The sequence below is a fragment of the Lagopus leucura genome, unplaced genomic scaffold (genome assembly GCF_019238085.1).
Source record: "Lagopus leucura isolate 7727_CA_CO unplaced genomic scaffold, USGS_WTPT01 Super-Scaffold_73, whole genome shotgun sequence".
Lineage (NCBI taxonomy): Eukaryota > Metazoa > Chordata > Aves > Galliformes > Phasianidae > Lagopus > Lagopus leucura.
In genome coordinates, this window is record NW_024962252.1 from 76,890,652 (window position 1) to 76,911,918 (window position 21,267).

Below are 21,267 nucleotides of genomic sequence, written 5' to 3' on the forward strand. Positions count from 1 at the left end.
ATTTAGCAAAGAGTAAAGTTCCTGGCTTTCTTGCATATTTTGACACCAGATCTTTAAAACATCTTAAGCTCACTGTTTTCATGCCCACCCATTTTTCTCATAGCATAATTTTGATCTGTAGTTATTGATGATAAAATGTGACTTTGAAACCGTATCTTGTCTACAGTGTTTTTATATCATATGTGAAAATGACATTGAAATATGAGTTCCTACTTCATACTGAATGTCTGTAACATAACAGGTAGTGCTGATATAACTTGAGTTGCCCAACTGCCATGTGGTTTAGCCAATATGACTCTGAAGGTTGGCCTAGATACCTTTTGGATAGTTGCAACCTGAAAAAGAGTTGGTGGAGAATCATGGACACAATTTTTGGTGGTTACTTAAGTAAGCTGAACCAGAACCATAAACTTTCATGCTACATTGTTATTCTTAAGTAAGCTGAGAGAATATCATTCTTGTATTTGCTTTAGCTTCTATTAACTACAGCAGATATTTTGATGTAAAAGAAGTTGCTTCAGAAGAGTAGCAGTGATAATATCCACTGGGATGGGGGAAGTGTTTGATTTTGGGTGTTTTTTGTTTGTTTGTTTTAAAGAGAGGTAGAAGCCCGTTCCATTTCAGTGGGGTTATCATTGTTTATTTAAAGGTATGTTTTCTTAGTGTAAACCTTAATGGTGAAATCAGAGGCAGCCATGCTTGCTAGGTCTTTAGAACACAAATCCACAAAACCAACTTCTGGTTACAAATGCCAGCCTGAAAAAGTCTTCACACTTTCCTCTCCACAGCACGTGCTTGTCAACATACACATTCTGTACAATGTGGTAAGACACTTTTACTTAACATTCACACAACCAAAATGGGTTAAAAATATGTTTTGAAAATTTTAAGACAGTGCAGACTAAACAATCTGTAATTTAAGGCATGTTAGAAACAGAGGGAAAATCATTGTGCTCATTTATTCGGTTCTTAAGTGAAATAAAAATACAGCTTACATAGCTTTCTAATTGACAGCCAGAAACAGATCTTTGGAAATAATAACAATACAAAAAAATCCTAGTGTAGGCATATGAAAAAAGCACTTATCTGCAGGATGGGACCAGTCTGTTTATTTTTTTAAATAATAAATGCAGTAGATTACCCCACTCTGTCTGTACCAGCAGTCACCTGCTTACTTTGTGATACCCTTAAAACCTTTATCAGGGTTTTACTGCTCTGCGTTGTAAGAATCTGGCCTTTATGTCATTATCAGTGTTGAGATGCTTCCTATTGCATGGGATGCATGTTGTGGACTCACAGTAGAGAAGAAAACTGTCATGCAGCCAGAAATCTGCTTTAACTAGCTATGTGCATAGTATAGCAGAGCAAGGATCATCTTGCTGTGATCCTGCAACATGCTTCTCTTCCCATGCAATATGTTAAGTATTCTCAAGTCGGCTCACAGGTGTTCTATAGAGCACTTAGGAAACTAGCTCATTTATTTCCTGAAAGGTTGGCAACTCCTGTTCTCATTCTTAGAATAAGTTCTTAAATATACTAGAAACCTTGCAGTTCTGCAGTATCTATTTAGCTAGCCTAAAGAAATTCCTGTTAAGTCCTATCAGCACTGCCAAATGAAAAAAAAACAAGGCTAGAAGAAAATTGAAATAGCAGAAGTCAGGATTGCTTTCTGTTAACTACTGGCTTCTGCTCTATCCCTTAAAATTCAATTTCTGTGCTTGTTAAGCATGCAGGTGGGATTTGTTGTTGCCAAGCCGCTGTTCAGATTCTCAGCAATCACATACGCATTGTTAGAACTGGCCTGGTTCCACATGCATTTGGTACATAAACTGACTGTTTTTGTAGTGGGCTGTGAGGATGGTAGCTGATGCTTCCCAGTTGCTGGGATACACAAGGTATTTCACAACAGTTCCCTGAAGAATGTTCTGTCCTGCCTCCTACATTCCCCATATTAATCTCTGCAGATCAATTTCCTCTCCTCTCCCTCAAAAAAACTGCAGTTAGGTAATGTTGCCTAATATCTTATTTTCCTGCTGCTGACCCATCTACTCCACCCTAAGCATGATGTCAGTGATGGAGTAGGTTATGTCAGCTTCCTCATAGCAGAAAGGAACACAAAGTAGGAGAAACCGAGCTGAGCAGTTTTCAGAAAGTGAAAGGAATATATTACGAGTTGGGTACTTCTAACAAGTGGGATGGAGGGAATCTCTTACAATTGGTAGGTGTCTATCAGCTGCTTAGATTTTTATCACTTGGAACTGAGTCAGGAACACCAAACCAAGTTTAAGAGAAAATATGCAAGACAAGGCAAAAGTAGATTGATCAAAGAAGTCAATTTCACTTAAAAAGGTTCAGCAGAAAGCGACTGAACCTCAGAAAAACAAGGCCAGCACCTGATGAAAAAGAAAGCAGTTCACTTTTTTTGGTGGATGCGATGCAGTACATTTGCTACAGACTGTAAAGCATACAAACGGGCTGTTATTTCAGTGCAGCTGATGAGCTTAAGAACCACATATTAATATTTCTCTGATTTCTTTAAATACACCATATGGCATTGGTCATGAATAAAAGGTGCAGAGCTTGTACCATTACTCGTTTATTGTTTTGCCCTGCCTTGAGAGGTGACATCCAGACAGCTACTCTCTTATGTCCAGGCTTGTAGCTCCTGTGCTTAGGGAGTTTTCAGAAGGCCAAAATACCTTCACAACTGTTTGGGCCATTTCTCCAGCATAAGACACATGGGCCTTTAACAGTAATAAGGCACCTGGTAACATTCTTTTTTTCTACAGTACCCTTCTTTTCTATGCCACTAGAAGGATGATGTTTCTTTTTCGATCCCATTCACAGTCAGTGAGATGGAGTGTTGTAAGGTTTCTCCCTTTTACCCCTTACCTTTGATATCTGCCACAGGTGAGGGATGGATTTCAGAGGTCACGTGTTAAGTAAGACAGCCTGAAAACCCGTGAGGTAACACTGATTTTTTAAGAAATCAAAGCAAAAACTGAATGTTTTGGAGGGCAAACAGAGGCATCATTAATATTAAGTTACATAATTCAGGAAAACTATTGAGAAACTGCGCTCCAAGTTGTGATCCAATCAGGAAAAAGAAGCTACAGCATCAACAGAGATCATTTTAATCATTTCAACAATTGCTCACTATACATACGATACCAAAAAATACAGAGCGAATGGGTCATCAGAGATATTGACCTTACTGGCTAAGGGAACATGAAAAATCAGTCTGACATCTACTCGTACTTCTGAAAAGCAATTTGGCTACAATAGATTCACCTAATGTAGGTAAAATTTAATGAAGGATCATTGATCGCTCACAGAGAATTTGATGCAAAAGAAGACCACTGAGTTATGAAGCTTCTGTTGTTAGTTTTGTTAGAACGGTATTTCACTTCACCAGTGGATAAGAAAGTTTGACTGCCGTTTCCATTGAACGTTTCTGAGTAACTGGGGTCTCAGGGACTTTTTTGCTTTTGTCCTTTAGACACTTAAAATAGCCTGCAAAGTGTTAGAAATAACTTGATTACATTTCTTTTAAAAGTTGAAAAGATCTACCTGAAGCATAAGTTTAGCCAAGGCCACAAAGTCATGTGAGTTTTAAATATACATAATATCTTACTGTGCCAAAGCATCTCAAGGCTTTTTATAGAAGATCTACAATGCCACTGTTAGCTGAATTGAAACAAGCAAGTCTTTGGTTTGAGAGGCAACAGCCAAAACATTCTAGCATTGAAACCAAATAGCAGAGATAGAATGTTTGGAAATGGAAGAATGAAACAAGGTCAATAAAGAGTACCTAAGGCACCTTGTTTATAGTCATCTTTGCTACACTCCTTAAGACCTCCAAATAATATATAAAACTGCAAATGCTAAGGAATGTGAAGATGAAACAGCAGAGGACAAAAATAAGTTACTCTTATTCCTAGTTAAAATTCCCATGATTGAAGGACATGAATAAATCTATTTCTTCCTGCGATAATGGAGTAAAGAAAATAATCAGATCTAGGAAAATGAGAAACCAGTACCATTAAGAGCAAGTTCATTTGATTCTCATGAATTGCCTGTCAAAATGAAGTAGAAAAAAAGGCTGGACACTGAGATGTGGATATTTTCTTTAATGTCTAGTGCATTTCTCAGTCTCAAGTACTATAGAAGGGGAATATCCCCCTTAATTTAAAAAACAAAGAATAGGACAGTGCAGTCTGTACTAGATTAAGGACTGTACAGCAGGATGTGCAAAATTGTCCCTGCAATATACAATGGAGAATTTTGAAGAGAGGTGGGAATTCAGTTTATTCTACAATATTTTCAATCACCAACTTAGTTGGGACCTTCATCAAATGCAACACGCAGTTGACATTAAAATATGCTACATCTAAGTACAGAATGGTTACAGTTTTGTTTTGGCCCATCCTCCCTGAAAATCAATTTGACAGTGGTGGTGGGAAGGATTCCATTACTTCTTTGCCTCAATACTAGATGCTTTGTGTGAGTCAGCTGTATTGAGTCAGTTCCCTGTTTTTATGTTAGGAAATAGAGCCTATAATGAAAGCTCTCTTGCAGTTTTCAACATACTGGCTTATTATATTTTTCCTGAACTGGGTGCAAGATGTTCAGTCAGTTTCCAGACTTAAGTTTGCTTCCTTCTTCTAGCCAGAGGGGAATTCATCCCTCTGCCTACTTTTCAAGCCTAAAAAAAAAAAAAAACAACCCTCTATTCATCTCAGTTTCTGGCCTTATTGTATTATTAGCTTATTTAGACACACCTCTGAAAGTTTCAGAATACCATGAAAGATTGGAAGGAAAAATGGAAAAAGGCAGACTTAGAATAGAATAGTTTCAGTTGGAAGGGACCTACAAAGATCTTCAAGTCTAACTGTCGCAAAAAATAAAATCTGTAGGTTTCAAGGTGTGTTCAGCAGGACGCTAAGTTAGCTGAACACTTCGGGGGATATAAATGCTAGTAAGTTTTTCATGTAGTTTTGGGAACATCAAACTAAGATCTGCAACAGCCAGAAGCCTGGTTACGTTTTAATACATATTAATATAAAAAATAACAAAACTGTACCACGGCATTTAGTGTTCATGAAGATGCACGTATGATTGTTATACTTGTGGCATTTTTAGGAAAGCACATCAAGCTTTAGAGTAGAATAAGACACCACTGTCTTTCAGTACCTAGATTACACTGAGAATTTGTGCTCACAAAGTACAAAAAACACAAACAATTTTTCTCATTGTCTGCTTTTCCCTTGCATTCTCCCCTCAGGTATGGCCCATTTCATGTTCCCTCGGAGCTACCTTTGGCTATATGGCTGGTCTGATTATTGCACCTCTGTGGATACACTGGAACCGCAAGCAGCTTACATACAAAAGCAGATAACTGGCGCAAAGAGAGACAAGGTATTTCTTTGTGCAGATTCCATACAGACTGTGCAAAAGTTTCTTTTTTGTTGTTGTTTTTTTTGTTTTTTTTTCCCCTCTAGATATATCTGTATATGTGTAGTCAAAGCAGACGACTATCCAAATTCATTTAGAGTATTACAGGCCAAGCACCTCCACTCAATAGCATCATACAGATGCTGTTTCAACATGGTGCAGTTTTTGCTTCCTCTAGACTATGTAACCCTGAGAGATTGTACCTTCCAGTCTGAATAAAATGTTTGTAACAGATGTGGTGGCTTCTTATTACAAAGTTCATTGATTTTGATTGTATTCCTCTGGATTTCACTGGTTGTAGAAGGCAGAATCATTATTTTAGCTTTCAAACAAGTTTTCTGTACTTAACGCGTTGTATTTAAGTTCAGTAGAATTTCACAGTAAGCCTGGCCATTGTCAAATGTATCTCACGTGATCAAACAGCAGTTTATGCATCTCGAACCTATTCTCTTCTTCACCGTATGTTTCTTTGGAGTTAGAATGGCTATAATAGCTTCATCAAAAACAGTCTTCAGTCCTTTCTGTGTTAAAGCTGAACACTCCACATAGCAGTAGGCTCCTATCTGTCAAGAAAATAAGTTAATTCAATAGCAACATATTGCAGCTGTTCAGAACTGTGCACCTCAGCGATTTGTTTCTATAGTGAAAACCACAAAGTTTGGCTGCGATCTTGCAAATTTTTCTGAATGTGCTTCCTCCTGTAGAAGAACAGAAGATTTGTATTCTGGCCAAAGATAGGGCATTTCTTTAATTTGGTTTGTCTTCTAGAGGAAGCATATTAAATAAACTCTTTGGACAGGCAGTGAGGTCCTCCAGGCATTTTCAGTAACTAAACAGCAAAAAATAACATGACCAATTTATGTTTCAAAAGGAAGTCACAACAGAAACGGTCACAGTATCCACACAGGGTGTTAAAATGGTAATACAGCATTCAGAAATAACTTCCTACACATGGTTCCAGCACCTTGCTTCAGCATGGGGATTTGACAAGGTGACCTCCAGGGCTCCTTTCTAACCTCAATCATTCTGGGATTTCAACTATCTCTTATTAATGCTTACCTAATTTTTACCGAGTTTCTATTCAGAAAGTTAGAACAATTACTAATAAGGAAGTACTATTCCATAGGTCTGCTCCTTAGCTACCAGTTATGAGGTTTCCTATATCAACTGGTAAAAGAAATGGGCAAAGCTGTAGAGGAAGAAAAAGCCAATTGTAAATTGATGTTTGTTGCTTCTTTGCTATGTCATTTCATTTAGGAGTTTCTAGTTTACCTCTTTTGCTAATTTCTGTCCTTGTTCCACAGATAAAGGCTTCTCTTTCATATCATTCAATCTTGCCAGAGTTTTGGGGTCATCACGAAGATCAATCTAGCAAGAAAGATTGCAGACATGTTGGAATAGCTTTTTTCTAAACAAAAGTCAACTGGTTGTTATATAAATAACCTCTTTTTAAAGCATTAAAAAAATGGAATCATGTCACTGTTCAGATTTTCAATCCTAACTGATCCAAAAGCCCTGTAAATTTAAGCTGTGAACTGCTTTCAGTCCAGAAGTTCAAAACATTTACTCCCTAACTCAGCTCTTCAATTAAAATACTAGAATGTATATCCAGCAGTGGCAGCACAACAAACTCAAACATAATAGCGACAGGTGGATCACTTCATAGCTGGAGTCCAATCCACTGGCTACAAGATGCAGGAGGAAATTTTGTCTCACTTCTCCACTTGTTCCTTAGCTTCCATAAGTAATAGATATGACTGATAGTTGCAGACCAATGCATTTATTTCAACAAAGCAGAAGTTGTTTATTAGAGAACAACACAGATTTAAAGTTTCCTGCCAATTGTTGGGGTAGTTCTGCAAATCCAGAAGGAGATGCTGCTCAGATCCTGCTGGACTTGAACTCTGAGCCCCAGGAAAGGGCATAAACAGTCAAGTGATTTATATAAACTAAAACAGAAACAGATACCTGTGTTCCTACTAGTAAAAAAGGAACATTAGGTGCATATTCCTTCAACTCCGGTACCCATTCTTCCTTCACGTTTTGAAATGAAGCAGGGTTTACCACTGAGAAGCAGATAAGGAAGACATCGGTCATAGGATAAGATAAAGGTCTCAGACGATCATAGTCTTCCTGAGAAAGAAAAATTCTGTTATCTTCAATGCTAAGTTGTTGCTTGTATTTAATTAATTTTATATTCAGGAACTATATTTGTATTTCAGGAAGTATGTTGAGGCAAACTTTCTCAATGTTTACAACTGTTCCTGGTTAGTTAGTGTGGAACAAAACCTCGATATAAGAGTAATTATACGTGAATATAAACAGAAATACAATCCCTATGTTAGTACTGACAGAAACTTACCTCTGTAATAGAATATACTGAAGAGTATCTTTATAAAATGTTTTGATTCAAAGGAAAAAAAATTCTGTTCCAAACGTGCTTTCAGATCAAAAGTTAGTATTTGTTTGACCAAAGAGCACAAGATGTGACTGCTATAAAGTCATCTAGGTTATACAAGGCTAGGCTAGATTGAGGCTATTTAATACACTTAACTTAAATGTTCCCTTTAGATCATATGTAGAAGTGATGTTCTTTTGGCCAAATAAATCTTACTGTCCTGTTGCTAATGATCAGGACAGGGTAAGAATCAGTAGGGAGCTCCTTTGTCCAGACTCTGCTTTCTGTAAACAAGCTCAGCAAATGGCAGCAAGAAACAGAAATTAAAGATTAAGAACCCTCTCAGAGAAACATTAGTGTCCTTTTGGGGACATGTCGGAAAAGATTACTGTTTGGGTCACTTAGAGCCATAGCATTTAAAGCCACCAGTCCTACTGCCAATGCACACAGGAACAGAGGTACTTAAAACATTATCCCTACTGTAAAACAGACATAATCCCTCTAGCAAGAGGAAGAAAGAAGATTTTGCCACATATTTTAATTAAAACCATGAGGGAAGATGCCCCAGCTTATTTCTGCCAGGATTCTTTTGGTCTGTAGCAGGAACCAGTGTCCTACTATTCCTGCCTTAGTTAGTTTTTCTGTTTTTTAGCATAGATAACTAAGACTGATCCCGATCATTGCCAAGACAAGTGAAAAATGACTGTTTTGTACCTTCTCCTCCACAATAAACACCAGTGCGTGGTTAATCTGTAGGCTGTAGCAGCCTCCCTCTTCCGCACATAAGCTCCCCATCTTAATTAAATCTCACAGATATTGGAATAATTTGTTCATTAAATATAAACAGAAATGTAATTCAACTCCATGGTTGAAACAGACCAGAAAATTCAATTTTCGTTTCCTTGGCAGCTGTCACATTACCAGATTATTGACCTATAGTTGCACCCTCAAAAAAGTGCTTCACTGATTAACTGTTACGTTTTTAAGATTGCATCACTAGAATTTCAGAAATCGTGTGAGAATTTCCTCAGAACAGTTTCTGCTAGACCCCTCTTCATCTGAAAGTCAGCAGCTGTGGGAAGAAAACTGCTATCTTCATCATGAAACAGAGAAAAGATGTGGCAGCAAGCACTGGAGGAGATTTTGCACTAGTGAGGAGGCAACCATTGGCCAGGCTCTTCTGTGCTCATGTGCCATTTTGGTTACACAGACTTTAATGCCAGCCCTATTTACTCTACAGTTTTGTCAATAAGCCAGAGTAAGCTGAGCTGCAAACATGCGCGCACTATTTCACAACCTATAGCTGAAACCACTGTGAAACATTTGACAGGCCATTTGAAGGTCTGCTCTTTCTCTGCTACCATCAGGGTCCTATCTTGTTGCACAAGAAAGACGTAGTAAGCAAGTCTTCTCAGCCACTGTGGCTATTCATCATAGAAGGCAGAAATAACTTTTTTAAAACAAACAAGCAAACAAAAAAATCACAACAGCAACATGATTTTGGTGTTGTTGTTTTTAAGTGTACGCTTTATGCTTCCCTTCTATTACTGAATGTAGTTAGAGCCTGCTCAGAGTTACCACACTGTTCTGTAGGGTGGAGATCAAAATCCTGAAAGAAGGTTCCCAACTGCAAATTAAACTGGTCCCTGGAGTTCAGAAATCTGCATGCAAGAACACTCGTGTGGATCCATCAGTGACTCTCTAAATCAGCTCTACTAAATCGTATGCAAGATATTCTTGAAAAGGTTTTGGTTTTCTTTTTTACAAAAATAAATCTAGTTTATAGTCATAATTTCTACCACTGAAGAATTGCCTTTACTAAACTCTTCAGTTTTATGAAAGTCTCACACCTGGGTTACAATAATTAAGAGTACTACATGCATTAAATATTGGAATGGAGAGAACTGTCACCAGAAATTACTGCGAGTCCACTGACACTAAAATATGTACGAGTTAATTCATTTCAAATTACAGACCTTTTATTCATGACAAATATTCATTTGCTCATCCTAAAGACAAGCTACATTTATCTGATTTACTTCCAAACTATTTAGTTTTTCTATATTAAATCCCATGGGATACAAATCTTTGTATGTTCAGCCACATTTTGGTACAGCATCTTCCTTCCTCAGCATCTATCAGCAGTCATCCAGGAGTGAGCGATTTCACTGCTCTTTAAGGAGTGTGCAGTGCTGATCTTCTTCTCTCTGCCTTCATCTTTTTATATGCCTTTTGATTTATACCCTGCTCCATCTGGGCAAGCTGTGGGTCCATCCCATTTAAGATGTTAAACAAGTATAGAGTCATTAGATACTTCATGTACCACAGCCAAAGATGTACATGGTATTCACTATAGAGATTTCACTGCATTGATGCTGATGTAAATTGACAGAAAATTTGGCTATACCCACCAATCCTATTGCTTGAAGCGAGGTCAGTGCTACCAGGCTGTTCTTTAAATCTCACCTGTGCTATGAAAATGATGTTCATATTGATACTAATAATGGCCCACCACCACTTATTTTAGTAAGACACATAGTTAAACTGGTCCTGGGTCCTCCTCAGAGAGAGCCTGGCTTAAACACTATGAGCACTGTGTAAGCTGCCTGTGTATAAAGGCTCCTTCTGCTCCCCAACAGCCCCCTCTGAAATAATAAAACCAAATCTGAAAACTTTCTCTGATGTATCAGGTCTAAATAACTGCTTGCACTCAGTTAAAGAATCTGAAATACCATACGAATTTAGACTATTATTCAGAATATCAGAGAAGCCTGGAAAAAAATCTGATTGCTTCAATTATAGTTTATTTCCTGAATCTTGTGTAAGGGAAATAAATGTGCTTTATTCTAAAATTAAATGCAATGGCAAAATCTAATTATACAAGTCAGTCAACATAAATTCCAATTTGAGTGCATGTACACACCATGCTGTACAGCAATTAAACTTCCAGACTAAATGGGAGAGGCAGTTTTTTGTATGTTTAGGCATTGCAATATTTAAAGAATTTAAGTGGAATATTTATGAGTATAAATAAGATGGATAAGAAAGCCACTAAGAATTAGAATATACAGTGAAGTCTTAATTCCAGACATACAGTCTAGTCCAGTCCATAGTACATAGACTAGTACAGTCTAGTGAAGTCCACCCTGGACTTCAAAGTTTTTCACTGTTTCCCAAAAGAGATACATATAAATAAGAAAAAACATGCTGAAAATGTAGAAACTGTAATAAATTGAATGTGTGTTGGCTAAATTAACACGGTACGGTGCTGTGGTATTATATGGACACCATGTGGAAGATACTACACTGCAACAGGAGCATTCATCTTTTACCTAGCATCTCTGCAGTAAGCAAGGACAGCTGCCAATGAAGAAGAGACAAAGGAAAGAAGATGAGATGGAGGAGCCAGTGATTCATCTTGGCTTCTCAACTACAAACTGGGAAGGACTGTTATTTGGTTTTTGTTTTGCTTTTGGGGGGAGTTGTTTTTAAGAAGGGAGAAAGGAAATTCATACTTACAAATTTTCATTTCCCTCTAGTTTTGGTATTTTACAGGCAAATCTAGCATTATCTGTGTCCTTAAAATCTTTCCTTTCAGTCTCTTTTTCCATCTGCTACAGTACCTAACAATATCCCTCTCTCAGGTTCTCTGCTGCCTTGGCTGGCATACTGAATCACTGATTTTCACTGTATTTTGGATGACTAGGTGGATGTGTTTTAATCTACAATCCAAAACTTGGCTACTCCTTTTCCTCACCTTTAGATACTTAACAACAGAGGTCTCAAAGAACTCCTTGCATGAAGAATGGTCTTGATATTCTGCAACAGCGTATTGTTCTTCATTTCAGGGTTTTGCTTAGACTAAAAAAACCCTGTGCTGTATTTCAAGTTGCCTAATTCCATGGATATCAGCTGGAAGACATAGTTAAAAACACACAAACTGCATTCCTAACTCTGCTGCTGACATAATTTGTTGCCCTGAGCAAGTTATTATCCTCTCTCTGCTTGCATCTTCCCATCTGTTAGGGTGCCCCATAGGGGTTTGCTAGCTTAATAATGCATTAGTCTTTGCAAAGCTTTCCAAAAGCTTTTGGTGCACACAGCTTACAGTGCGATGGGTTATTTAAAAAAAAAAAAACAAAAACAACAAAACAAAACGAAAACAGCTAAGACAAACTGCATACTCAATTTCTAGACAACCTTCTTGACTCACAGAAGCATAATTTCCATTTATTTATAAGAAAACTGAAGTCAGAGGAGTGGACATAGCTGAGATCCCACAGTATTCTTTGTAGCTTCCCTGTTTTATGGTAACAATGGCCAAGTAAGAGCAGTGGGGACAGAGGTCCTTACCCTCCTCAGCACATTGTGAGGCCACTGGCTCCCCTCTCCTCCGGCATGGAATTAGGTTCTCTCTGTTCAACTTGGAGACATGAAGGATAATTAGAGGAGCCTACTTTGCAGCAAGTACCTCCCCACACCTTGACCAAAATGTCTAGAGAAATTCACACCTCTAAGATCTGCCGTACTGAAGAAGACACAAACCTAGATCTGTTTGTTTTCCTTGCAGATATCTCCATACTTACAGACAAAAAGATTAGCTATTTTATATTCTGAGGAGATAGGATCTGGATAGAGGGGAACAAAATATGGCTCACACCATGCTGGAATTAAAACTGGAACTTGACAACTCTAGGTTTGTGCTCTCTGCATTGGCAACCATCTGTTGCTTTCACAGCTTACAACAGCAATCATAAGAGGAGGTTCTCACTCCCAACCATCTGTTTTTAGACAAGAAGCCAAAAATAGATCTCAGGCGGAGTTGCTAGAGGAATCCAGCTTTCATGTAGTGCAGGGTAATGACAACTGCTGCTCACAGTGAGCCACACACAGATCACTGGAGGTGGAAAGTCAACCCCAGCTGTATGTCCAAGTTGTAACCTATTATGCAGTAGGACAGATGAAAGTTTGCTTTCCGAAAAAATCACCGTACTTCAAGTTCACCATTTTTGGGGCGAATTTAATTGCTATCCTTCAGCACTGCATCATTCATAGTTTTCCTCCCTGAAATTCCCAATTCAGAAGGCCCCCTGCAATGTTTTGAAAAATGTAACAAGAACCATAATAACTCCTGCAACAAGTACACACCTCAGAGACTCCTTGCTACAGCAGTGGGCAAATCCTGCTGTCTCCCCCCAGACTATTCTGAGTTAAAAGTCCATCTGCAGTTTTGCCATACGCACCAGGCAGAGCCTCAGCAAACAACAGCCTCCCCAGAAGCACACCAGGAAGCAGATTTGTGCTGAGGGGCTGAATCACGCTGTGGTTTCTGATTCTGCTAGAAGCCTGGGTGGGGGAGGAGAGAGTGAAGCGTGCTGTACTGCCCCATACAAAGCACTTCTCTGGCTTAAAAACTGAGCTGTTTTCAGTGTGGGCTGCATGTACTCTGTAACACTGTGCAGGGCGAAGTGTCCCCGGCACAGTGCCCACGATGCAACATCACCGCAAAGCAAACTGCCTGCGATCAAAGCCTGTCACGTGCATCGCTGTGTTCGATTTCTCTGGTGCCTACATTTGTAGCCCCTGGCTTCTGATCATGCACAACAAAGTCAGCTGATGTTCCCTGGCTACAGGGAAAAAGTACACGACGGCCCCTCTATCTCTTTGCTGGCTGCTGGGGTTCCAATTGAGTGCTGATGAAGAAGCTGGAGTTGTCCTGCTGTGGCTTCTAACACAGGTTTCCCAGAGAATGCAGAAAGTGGCTGATTTGGGTCCAGCATCTACTTTTTATTTATAGAAAAGGCTGCAAGAATACAGGCTAAGTGCTCTCCCATTGTATTCTAAAAATGAAGTAAGCTAATCTAAATCCATCTCTGAATTCCTGTGAGGAGGACTGTTCAAAAGAGGTATGAATTATACATTGAAAAAGACTAGGGTTTGTGAATCGTGATTTTTCTTCTGACAGAACTTCCCTTCTGGCATATCTGAGAACTGAGCTGCTGCTTACATGTCTGAAAAGCTTTTCTGCATATAAAGCAATAAGCAGCTAAAAGATGAAGCCTATTAAGATGGATTTTAGAGCATAAAGACAAGAAGGACAGAATATGCCCTTTGTTATACATAAAATTGCTTTTAAGCGATCAAAATTGATCCCAGTCTTAAAGTGCGATTAAATACTGTCCAAATCCTACATCTTGGCATGAGGTGATGCTCACTATTTCCCTAGACAGTCTCAACAGAGCACTTCCCTCCATTACCACAGTAACTTCAACTTCCCAATTTCTCTTTGGTTTTCTAAAAGAAGTCATCCCCAGATTTTCTCTCTAAGACGTATTATTTAGCATCTTTCACGATGGAACATGGATTCCACTGACTGCTTGCACATTTTTACTTGAACACACCTTTACCAGTTGGTCACCCCTTACGGATGTCCAAGAAAGCAGTGCAGTGACTGCCTGGGAAGCCCTTTCACTCATTATCCATGAGAAATCACCGGGCTGTGGTGAGCTGCTGTGCTGGTTCCCTGCTCACTTTCCGTGACCTTACGAACAGCAGTCTTCCCTCCCCAGATTTTCACTTTTTCCGCAAAAGGAAGTCATCCCATTTTGGTGATTGCAGCCATGAACAATTCACCGCAATTCACTCCAACACTGCATCCCAACTGCAAATCAGACCAACCAGGGCAATAAAGCAGGGAGCCCTACAGATGATCTTTCAGCATTCAAGGCTACATCTAATTTAGAGTGCAAGCTGCTTGAGGCACATTCAGTCTGTTTTATTCACCTAATGCAATCAGTTCACCTGAGATGCTGTCAGATGTTCCTTTGCTCTGAAGAATCATTCTGCAACCTGCATCTCGATACACACACCAGCAAGTGCCAACCATTGCAAAGAATTACTGAGCACATACCACCAAATGGATGCAGCAGTGATTAAAAAAGATGAGGATGGCAGCACCTAATGCTTGGAGGTTAAAATAAGAACTGAAGCTCTGTCCCAAAGCATCCATTTCTGTAATACTGTTTTGTATAATTCATAGTAAAACCGCAGGATTTGGAATCAGTGTGTTTTATATTATCTCTTAAAGCCCAGGCTCCCATAGACTGCTGATTACATAAACGAAAAATCTCATCCTTCTCACTTTTAAATGAAAGGTAAATTTCTGCTCATCCATAAATGCAGAGAAAACTTGAACTCACAAAACCCAAAGGCTTCAAGGAAAGCCACTTCTAGCAAAGGGAGTCTCAAGCCATTTTCATTTCCTATGTTTTCAGGTGCTCCATACCACCAGCGTGTGAGGATAGGATTGGCTGACTCAGCATTTTGAATGCAACTATGTTTTTTTTTATGTCCCTTTAGTCTATGTGTTCTCAATAAAGGAACTGGAACAAAGCACACTGAAATCAGCAGTGACTGCCTGCTGACACGAAGCTGTGGCTCAGACCCTAACTTATACTGTATGTGCCTTTGCACCAAGGATTCTGACCAGACAAAGGAGGTCTTTGCTATGGAAGCTGTTCTCTTGTCTAAACTACACTTAAGTTGTTTGAAGGCGTAGTTTAGAGGCTGACTCAGGAATCAGACTGCAAGAGAAAAACAGGGCGTTTCTGAGATTCTTCATGTTTGCCAAAATACGAAAAACTCTGCAAATGAAACGTTTCACTCAGGAAATGTGACTGCAGAACTTCCAAAAAATTCCCATGGTCTTGTACAGCAAAGCTTGTTGTCAGAAAGCCCCGCTAGCTCAGGCTGCTCACCCAGCTGTCCCCTTCCATCACTCCTGCTGCCTGCAGGACAGTTGCAGATTATATGACAATTTGCTGAGCACAGGTGCACACCGTCTTAAAGTGAAGTCAGGAAGCAAGAGGATAGGCCATAATATTATGCTAGAACAGTGATAATTATTGCACTCAGGGTTTCTTTTGTAGATTGCGGTGTTTGGATAGCATGGAAACATGCCACTGTACCTCAAAGAAAGCGAGCAAAACTCAGAGAGAACCTCCTCACAAACTAAAGCGTATCTATGTCTCCTAACCCAGAAAAGGAGATGTTTTTACTTGACAACACAATCCGTGTTTAGCAATAGTTTCTCTATGCCAGTAGACTCCATAAAAACATGCCTTTAACATACCATAAACTGATGTTTTGGAGAACCTCTCGTGCTTGGTTTGCTTTGGGTTCCTCACTTTGGCCTGCTGTTAACTCACTGTTCATATGACCATGACATTATTGGTCTTCATTCTCAAAGACAACCTTTAATTTAATTTTAAGTTAACTCAGCCCCAATTTTCAGAAATGCAGCAGGCCTTTGGACATTCTGAAAATTAAACATTGGGTTTGCCACAATGGATGCTTTTGGAAACTCTGAGAAACATTTCTCATCCTGTGACTCTTCACCTGCTGATAACAGTACTTCCCTGTCTTTCTAGGGAAGACTTGAGGCTTGCAAAGCATGACTCACAGTTAACAATGAGGTATTTGGATGTAAAGTTTGCACTGGAATTATTATTATTGGAAGACCATTTGGCCATTCTAAAGGTAACGGGCTATTACCTTTCAAAGGAAAGTCTGTCAAGTCTGTCACTGCTGAAGTATCTGCTGCTGACCTCCCATCACAGCAACACATCAGCCCACACACACTACCTCCTTAAAATCTTAAACTTCAGAGAAAGGATCTGGGCATATTTCTATTTTAAATTACACACATCCAGTTGTTGCTGCAGAGCCATTAAACCTGTGTGGCTCTCTGCATCCTCACGCACAGCAGCTTCAGCTGAGCTATTCATAGGGCTGCAGCCACCCGGGCTGCAGTGAGCTCACAGCCTGCCGGCAGCAGCTGCAGCCTGCCTGCGACAGCGCAAAGCCAGTGAGGGAAAACGCACGTGGGAGGAGGGAGGTGCAGGGACAGAATGGGGATGGCTCACTTTTAATTTTTAGATTTGCCAACATCACGTCGGAGTTTTCAGCATTTGTAACTCAGCAATGAAGGCTCACAGGGTTTGCTTTGTGGAAGCGTGCTTGCGTGCTCCGGGTTTGCATTTGGCACTCTGGCTTTGTGGAATGCGCAGATCAGAAGGAATAATGCAGCCTAAGGAAGGAAATTCCTATTCCACAACAGACTACCCCAACAGTTAGCAGCTGCCTCTCCTCTCAGGATGCTGAAGCAGTACCTGTGAAACTGCGGCTACCTTCCAGAGCCAAGGCAAACAGTTGGCCAGGATTACACAGATGACTGCTATTTCTTGTCTTATTTATAGCAGCCATTGCAAATTGTGTGTCTATCCACTTTAAAAGCCCTGCCTCCATCCCTCTCTTTCCCACAGGCTCATTCACAGTTAGAATTATTTGTTTTTACATCTGGCCTTCAGGGAAGCACTGATTTTGCTAGTATTTGAGTTTGCTTTACGCACTCCAGCTTGACCAATTCTAACATAAAATTGCTTTTGACTTCAGTTTTAACTCAGTTACAACACAAAAAAATATATATCACTGTGTCTGAATTAAGGTGGCTGCAGCTGCAACAAGAGCAGCCATCAGAGTACGCAAGTTGAAAGAAGGCAGGCAGAAGCTGTTCTCATACTGTGCTTTGCATTTTTGCAGCATCTGTTTTGGTCACAGCGGAGAAGCCACTGAGAATTTCACTCTGGCCTGCTCCTGCAACCTTCCTGCCCTCCCTCTTGTTCCTGACAGCCCTTCACAGCAAAGCACACGAGAAGAGCAACGTGTTCATGCTCAGGACATGCTGGATGAGACAGACCACACCATGAATGGAAACCCCACATCAAAGGAGAAGGAAAGGAGAATTAACCCTGGCTGCCATGTTAAGTAGCAGCCTTCAGTGTGGAGCACAACCTCCAAGAGGTAAATGCTGCATATCCTCCCACTTCTTCTCATCATCTGAGATGCAGCAAAGGGGCACACAGCCCACCTTTCTGTTAATACTCCCAGAAAGTTTTCTGAAAGTTTCAATATTGTGAGAGTTAGCAGTATTATGAAAGACCAAAACGATCATCACTTTTCTTAGTTCCAAAGCACTCTGCCAGGGTGAAGTCAGCAGGCTCCTGCTGGAGCCCCAGTTTCCTTCCCAGGCTTGTTTTGCCACATACCCCTGCTCCATAAAGAACATTACTGACACGCAGTTGCTCTCACAGCAAGAGAAACAACCGTAAAGCCAAAGGCACCCAAGCATCACCATCAGGTGCACTTCATGTTCATAAGCTTTGTCATGTTTCTGCTTCCAGCTCTGGGTTATGCAAGTAGGCTCCACCATTCATCTGAGGGACAACAAGGAGGAGTAAGGGGACAAAGAAACTCAAAGTGGAGGGCTGTGCAGAGCAGTGAGGCCCAAAGGAGCTGCAGCTCCACCTCTGAGACAAATTGCCTGTGGAATGCACTCCCCAGGGTGGCATGGCCACACCGGGACCGGGAGTCAGCCTCTGCAGCTGCGAAACCTAGTGGGCTCCAGGAACCTCCCCTCCCAGCTGCTGTACTGGCTGTTTTCTGCTGAACTGGGGTATTTTCAGATGAAGTCTGCCTGGACATGCACATGGTGGGGAAAGTTTGTCTGTATATAGACTGTAACTTGTGAACTGTGTCATTTTTCCCTGCTATATATAACCTGGAAAAAAATAGGACCTTAATAGATTTATTTCAACCTACTTTAAACTCAAAAAGATGCAAGGCATTATGTGATTGGTGCAGTTACTGTGCGCAATTCTCCCTACATTGTGAAGCAGCTCACTAGAAAAGCAAACTAGATGTCATGAACTCAGCTCACAGCCCCTCACCAAACAGAAGTCTGTCACACATTGCTAAATACATAACCATACAAGCTAACAACACCCACAGATTGGTAAGTTTCAGGCTGATGGGCCTGCTGCACACTGGCAGCTTTTGGCTCCTTGCTCTGCCATGGGCTTCCTGCAGGAATATGGAGCAGGTCACAGCCCAAACTTCTGCACTCTCACTCCTCTTCCCACAGAAAATGAGATCTGGACTCTGCCCAGGGCTGGGGCTGTATGCACTCAGAAGGCTGCAAGTAGCTCAGACGCCACTATAATCACATGCTGCCAAGCTTTGATAAAATGATACTATCAGGCTACTGTTTTGCAGTAAAACTATTTGGGGGTGACAGGATTAGAAATAACAACACTGATGTTTGCTGGCACAGAAATCCCAACTTCAAGCTGCAATGAATCCGAGCTGAACAGAAGTCTGTACAACCAGCAGGCATGTACCAGACGCAGCATGCTGCTTCCTCAACACAGAGAAGAAACTACCAACTCCTGTCTTTTCTGCTCTTAAACACATACAATTGTTAAACTTCACAGAAAGCTTTCTTTTACCCCATGGCTCTCTCAGAATGGCTCATCAGCAAACTCCGATGAAGGAATAAAAAGAACAAAATTGTCAGACTGGAGGCTCTACATGGGTTCCTGTAAGAACCTCTACAGTTGTTCTGGGTGCTGGAATGGGGCTTCCATGGGCAGCCCCAGATGTCCACTGCTCCCCTCCAATAACCTGAACTAGGGTGAGGAAAACGGTAAAGATTTTATGATTGCTGCAGGTCTGAGTTTTGCCAAGAGCGTATCGCTTTGTGACAGCAGTCTCCCTGAAACAATCTACAAGTCTAGACTTACAGTACCTTTGCTTGCTGTTTGCTGCAAATTGGCTCGCTTACTACTAGTGTTAGAGGAAGCCAAAGGTTTCTCCGTGCAGCTACCCAGATGGACACCACAAAGCCACTTGAGGTAAGACTGCACAGAGCTTACAACACACGCTCTCGTAATTAGCAACAAGCCAGCATGGGCTGTTTGAGACAGCATCCACGAATCAGCTCTGCATACATACACGAGTGCAAGGTGCTTTTTCTTTCTTTTTTTTTTTTGTTTTTCCAGTGCTCATTATAGAAACTGGGTGCATGTTAGCAGATCTTTATTTGCCTCAGCACACTTGAACAGTATTTTAAAGCCAGCTGGGTTGTGAAGCATTTACTACTAAAAAGCAAAGCTATGGTGGAGATAGCAAGTGAACTCATTTTGCATCACTGGGACCAGTTTGTGTTTGTATCAGTGAGTTCTCAATGATGAAGTCTGTCTGTTGGTAGAAAACTCACCCTCCAGCTACTGGCTTTCTGGAAGCAAAGCTGTTCCCTGGAATTCTCCCTGAATGGATTGTGTTGCTGCTTTCAGGCCTTAAACACTCAAGAATGGCTGAGTACTGCTTCCCTTACAGCTACATGCACACTTAGAGAGGCACGCTAATTTGAACAATTGTTCAGATAAGAGCAGGAATTACTGAGTTACAAAGTATGGCTTCACTGTGTGCCAGTGCAGAGAGATTATCTTCCTCGTTGTTCCTTACCACAGGGAAGCACGTCTGAGGTCATGTGAGACCCAAACACAAGCTCATGCTGCAAGAAGTTTTAGTATAGGGAATATACAACTTTGCAAAAGACCACACGGCATTTCTGTAGAGGCTCCACACTTTTTTAGCACCTCCTGCCCCCAAAGCCAGGCCCTTTACATGCTGTTTTGGTTCAGATATGCCACCCCCAAAGTATTTTAACTCATAAAACTGTGCTCAGCCGGCAGCTGCTGGCTGCAAGTTGTGATAACTGAGCAGAGATGTCGATAATGGAGCCCTGTGCTGTTCGCTACAGTAGAGATCTCTCTGAACATCCAGCATTAAAACTGCCTCAGTCACATGCTGACATAGCGTCTTCCACTGTGGGCTGTAATAACCTTCTCAAGAGAATCACTTGGACTGTCTAGTATAGTTTAAAAAAAAAAAAGAAGAAGAAGAAGAAGAAGAAGAAAGGAAAGAAAAAAAGGCAGCAAAGCCAAAAAGCCAAAGCTGAACAACAACTTCATGAGCCCCAAGTGCAGACACGCGTCCTCCAGCAGCCCACCACCGACCGTGCCGCGCCTCCCCGCTGCCGAGCCGGCTCCCGGCCGCCCAGCCAGTCCCGCTCGGTCTGTCCCCGCTGCGGCAGCGGGCGACGCGAGGAGCCCCGCTGAGTAATGCCGCCGGGGCGCGCAGCCGCCAGAGCAACTTCGGCGCCGGACAGCGCCGGCTGCCAGGCGGCCGGGGTCTGGGGTCGCTCACTCACCTGCCCGGCGGTGTCGTAGAGCCCCAGCAGGTACTGCTTGCCCTCCACGGTGACGCTGACTGCGAGGAGGGAGAGACAAACCGAGTGAGGCCGCGGCGGGGAGAGCCCCGGCGGGGCAAGGTCGGGCGGGGGGGAGCGGAGCCGAGCCGAACCGAGCGGCTCCGCGCCGCCGCCCCCCGTCCCGCTCACCTGCGTAGTGGTCGAAGACGGTGGGCACGTACTCCTCGGGGAAGGCGTCGTTGGCGTAGCTCATCAGCAGGCACGTCTTGCCCACGGCGCCGTCCCCCACCACCACGCACTTCAG

The 21,267-nt window shown here is 41.4% G+C and overlaps 2 protein-coding genes across 2 annotated transcripts in view; one reads left to right on the forward strand and one right to left on the reverse strand.

Annotated features, from left to right (window-relative positions):
* The window catches only part of PIGF (phosphatidylinositol glycan anchor biosynthesis class F), an 18,695-nt gene extending 13,007 nt beyond the window's left edge, over positions 1-5,688 (forward strand). Inside the window, exon 5 of the mRNA XM_042885210.1 lies at positions 5,285-5,688. Coding sequence (XP_042741144.1) covers positions 5,285-5,398 — 114 coding nt within the window. The 3' untranslated portion in view covers positions 5,399-5,688. The remainder of the gene's footprint in view (positions 1-5,284) is intronic.
* The window catches only part of RHOQ (ras homolog family member Q), a 21,698-nt gene continuing 1,049 nt past the window's right edge, over positions 619-21,267 (reverse strand). Inside the window, exons 3-7 of the mRNA XM_042874862.1 lie at positions 21,153-21,261; positions 20,964-21,022; positions 7,423-7,587; positions 6,727-6,822; positions 619-6,017 (exon numbers count right to left, since the gene is read on the reverse strand). Coding sequence (XP_042730796.1) covers positions 5,862-6,017; positions 6,727-6,822; positions 7,423-7,587; positions 20,964-21,022; positions 21,153-21,261 — 585 coding nt within the window. The 3' untranslated portion in view covers positions 619-5,861. The remainder of the gene's footprint in view (positions 6,018-6,726; positions 6,823-7,422; positions 7,588-20,963; positions 21,023-21,152; positions 21,262-21,267) is intronic.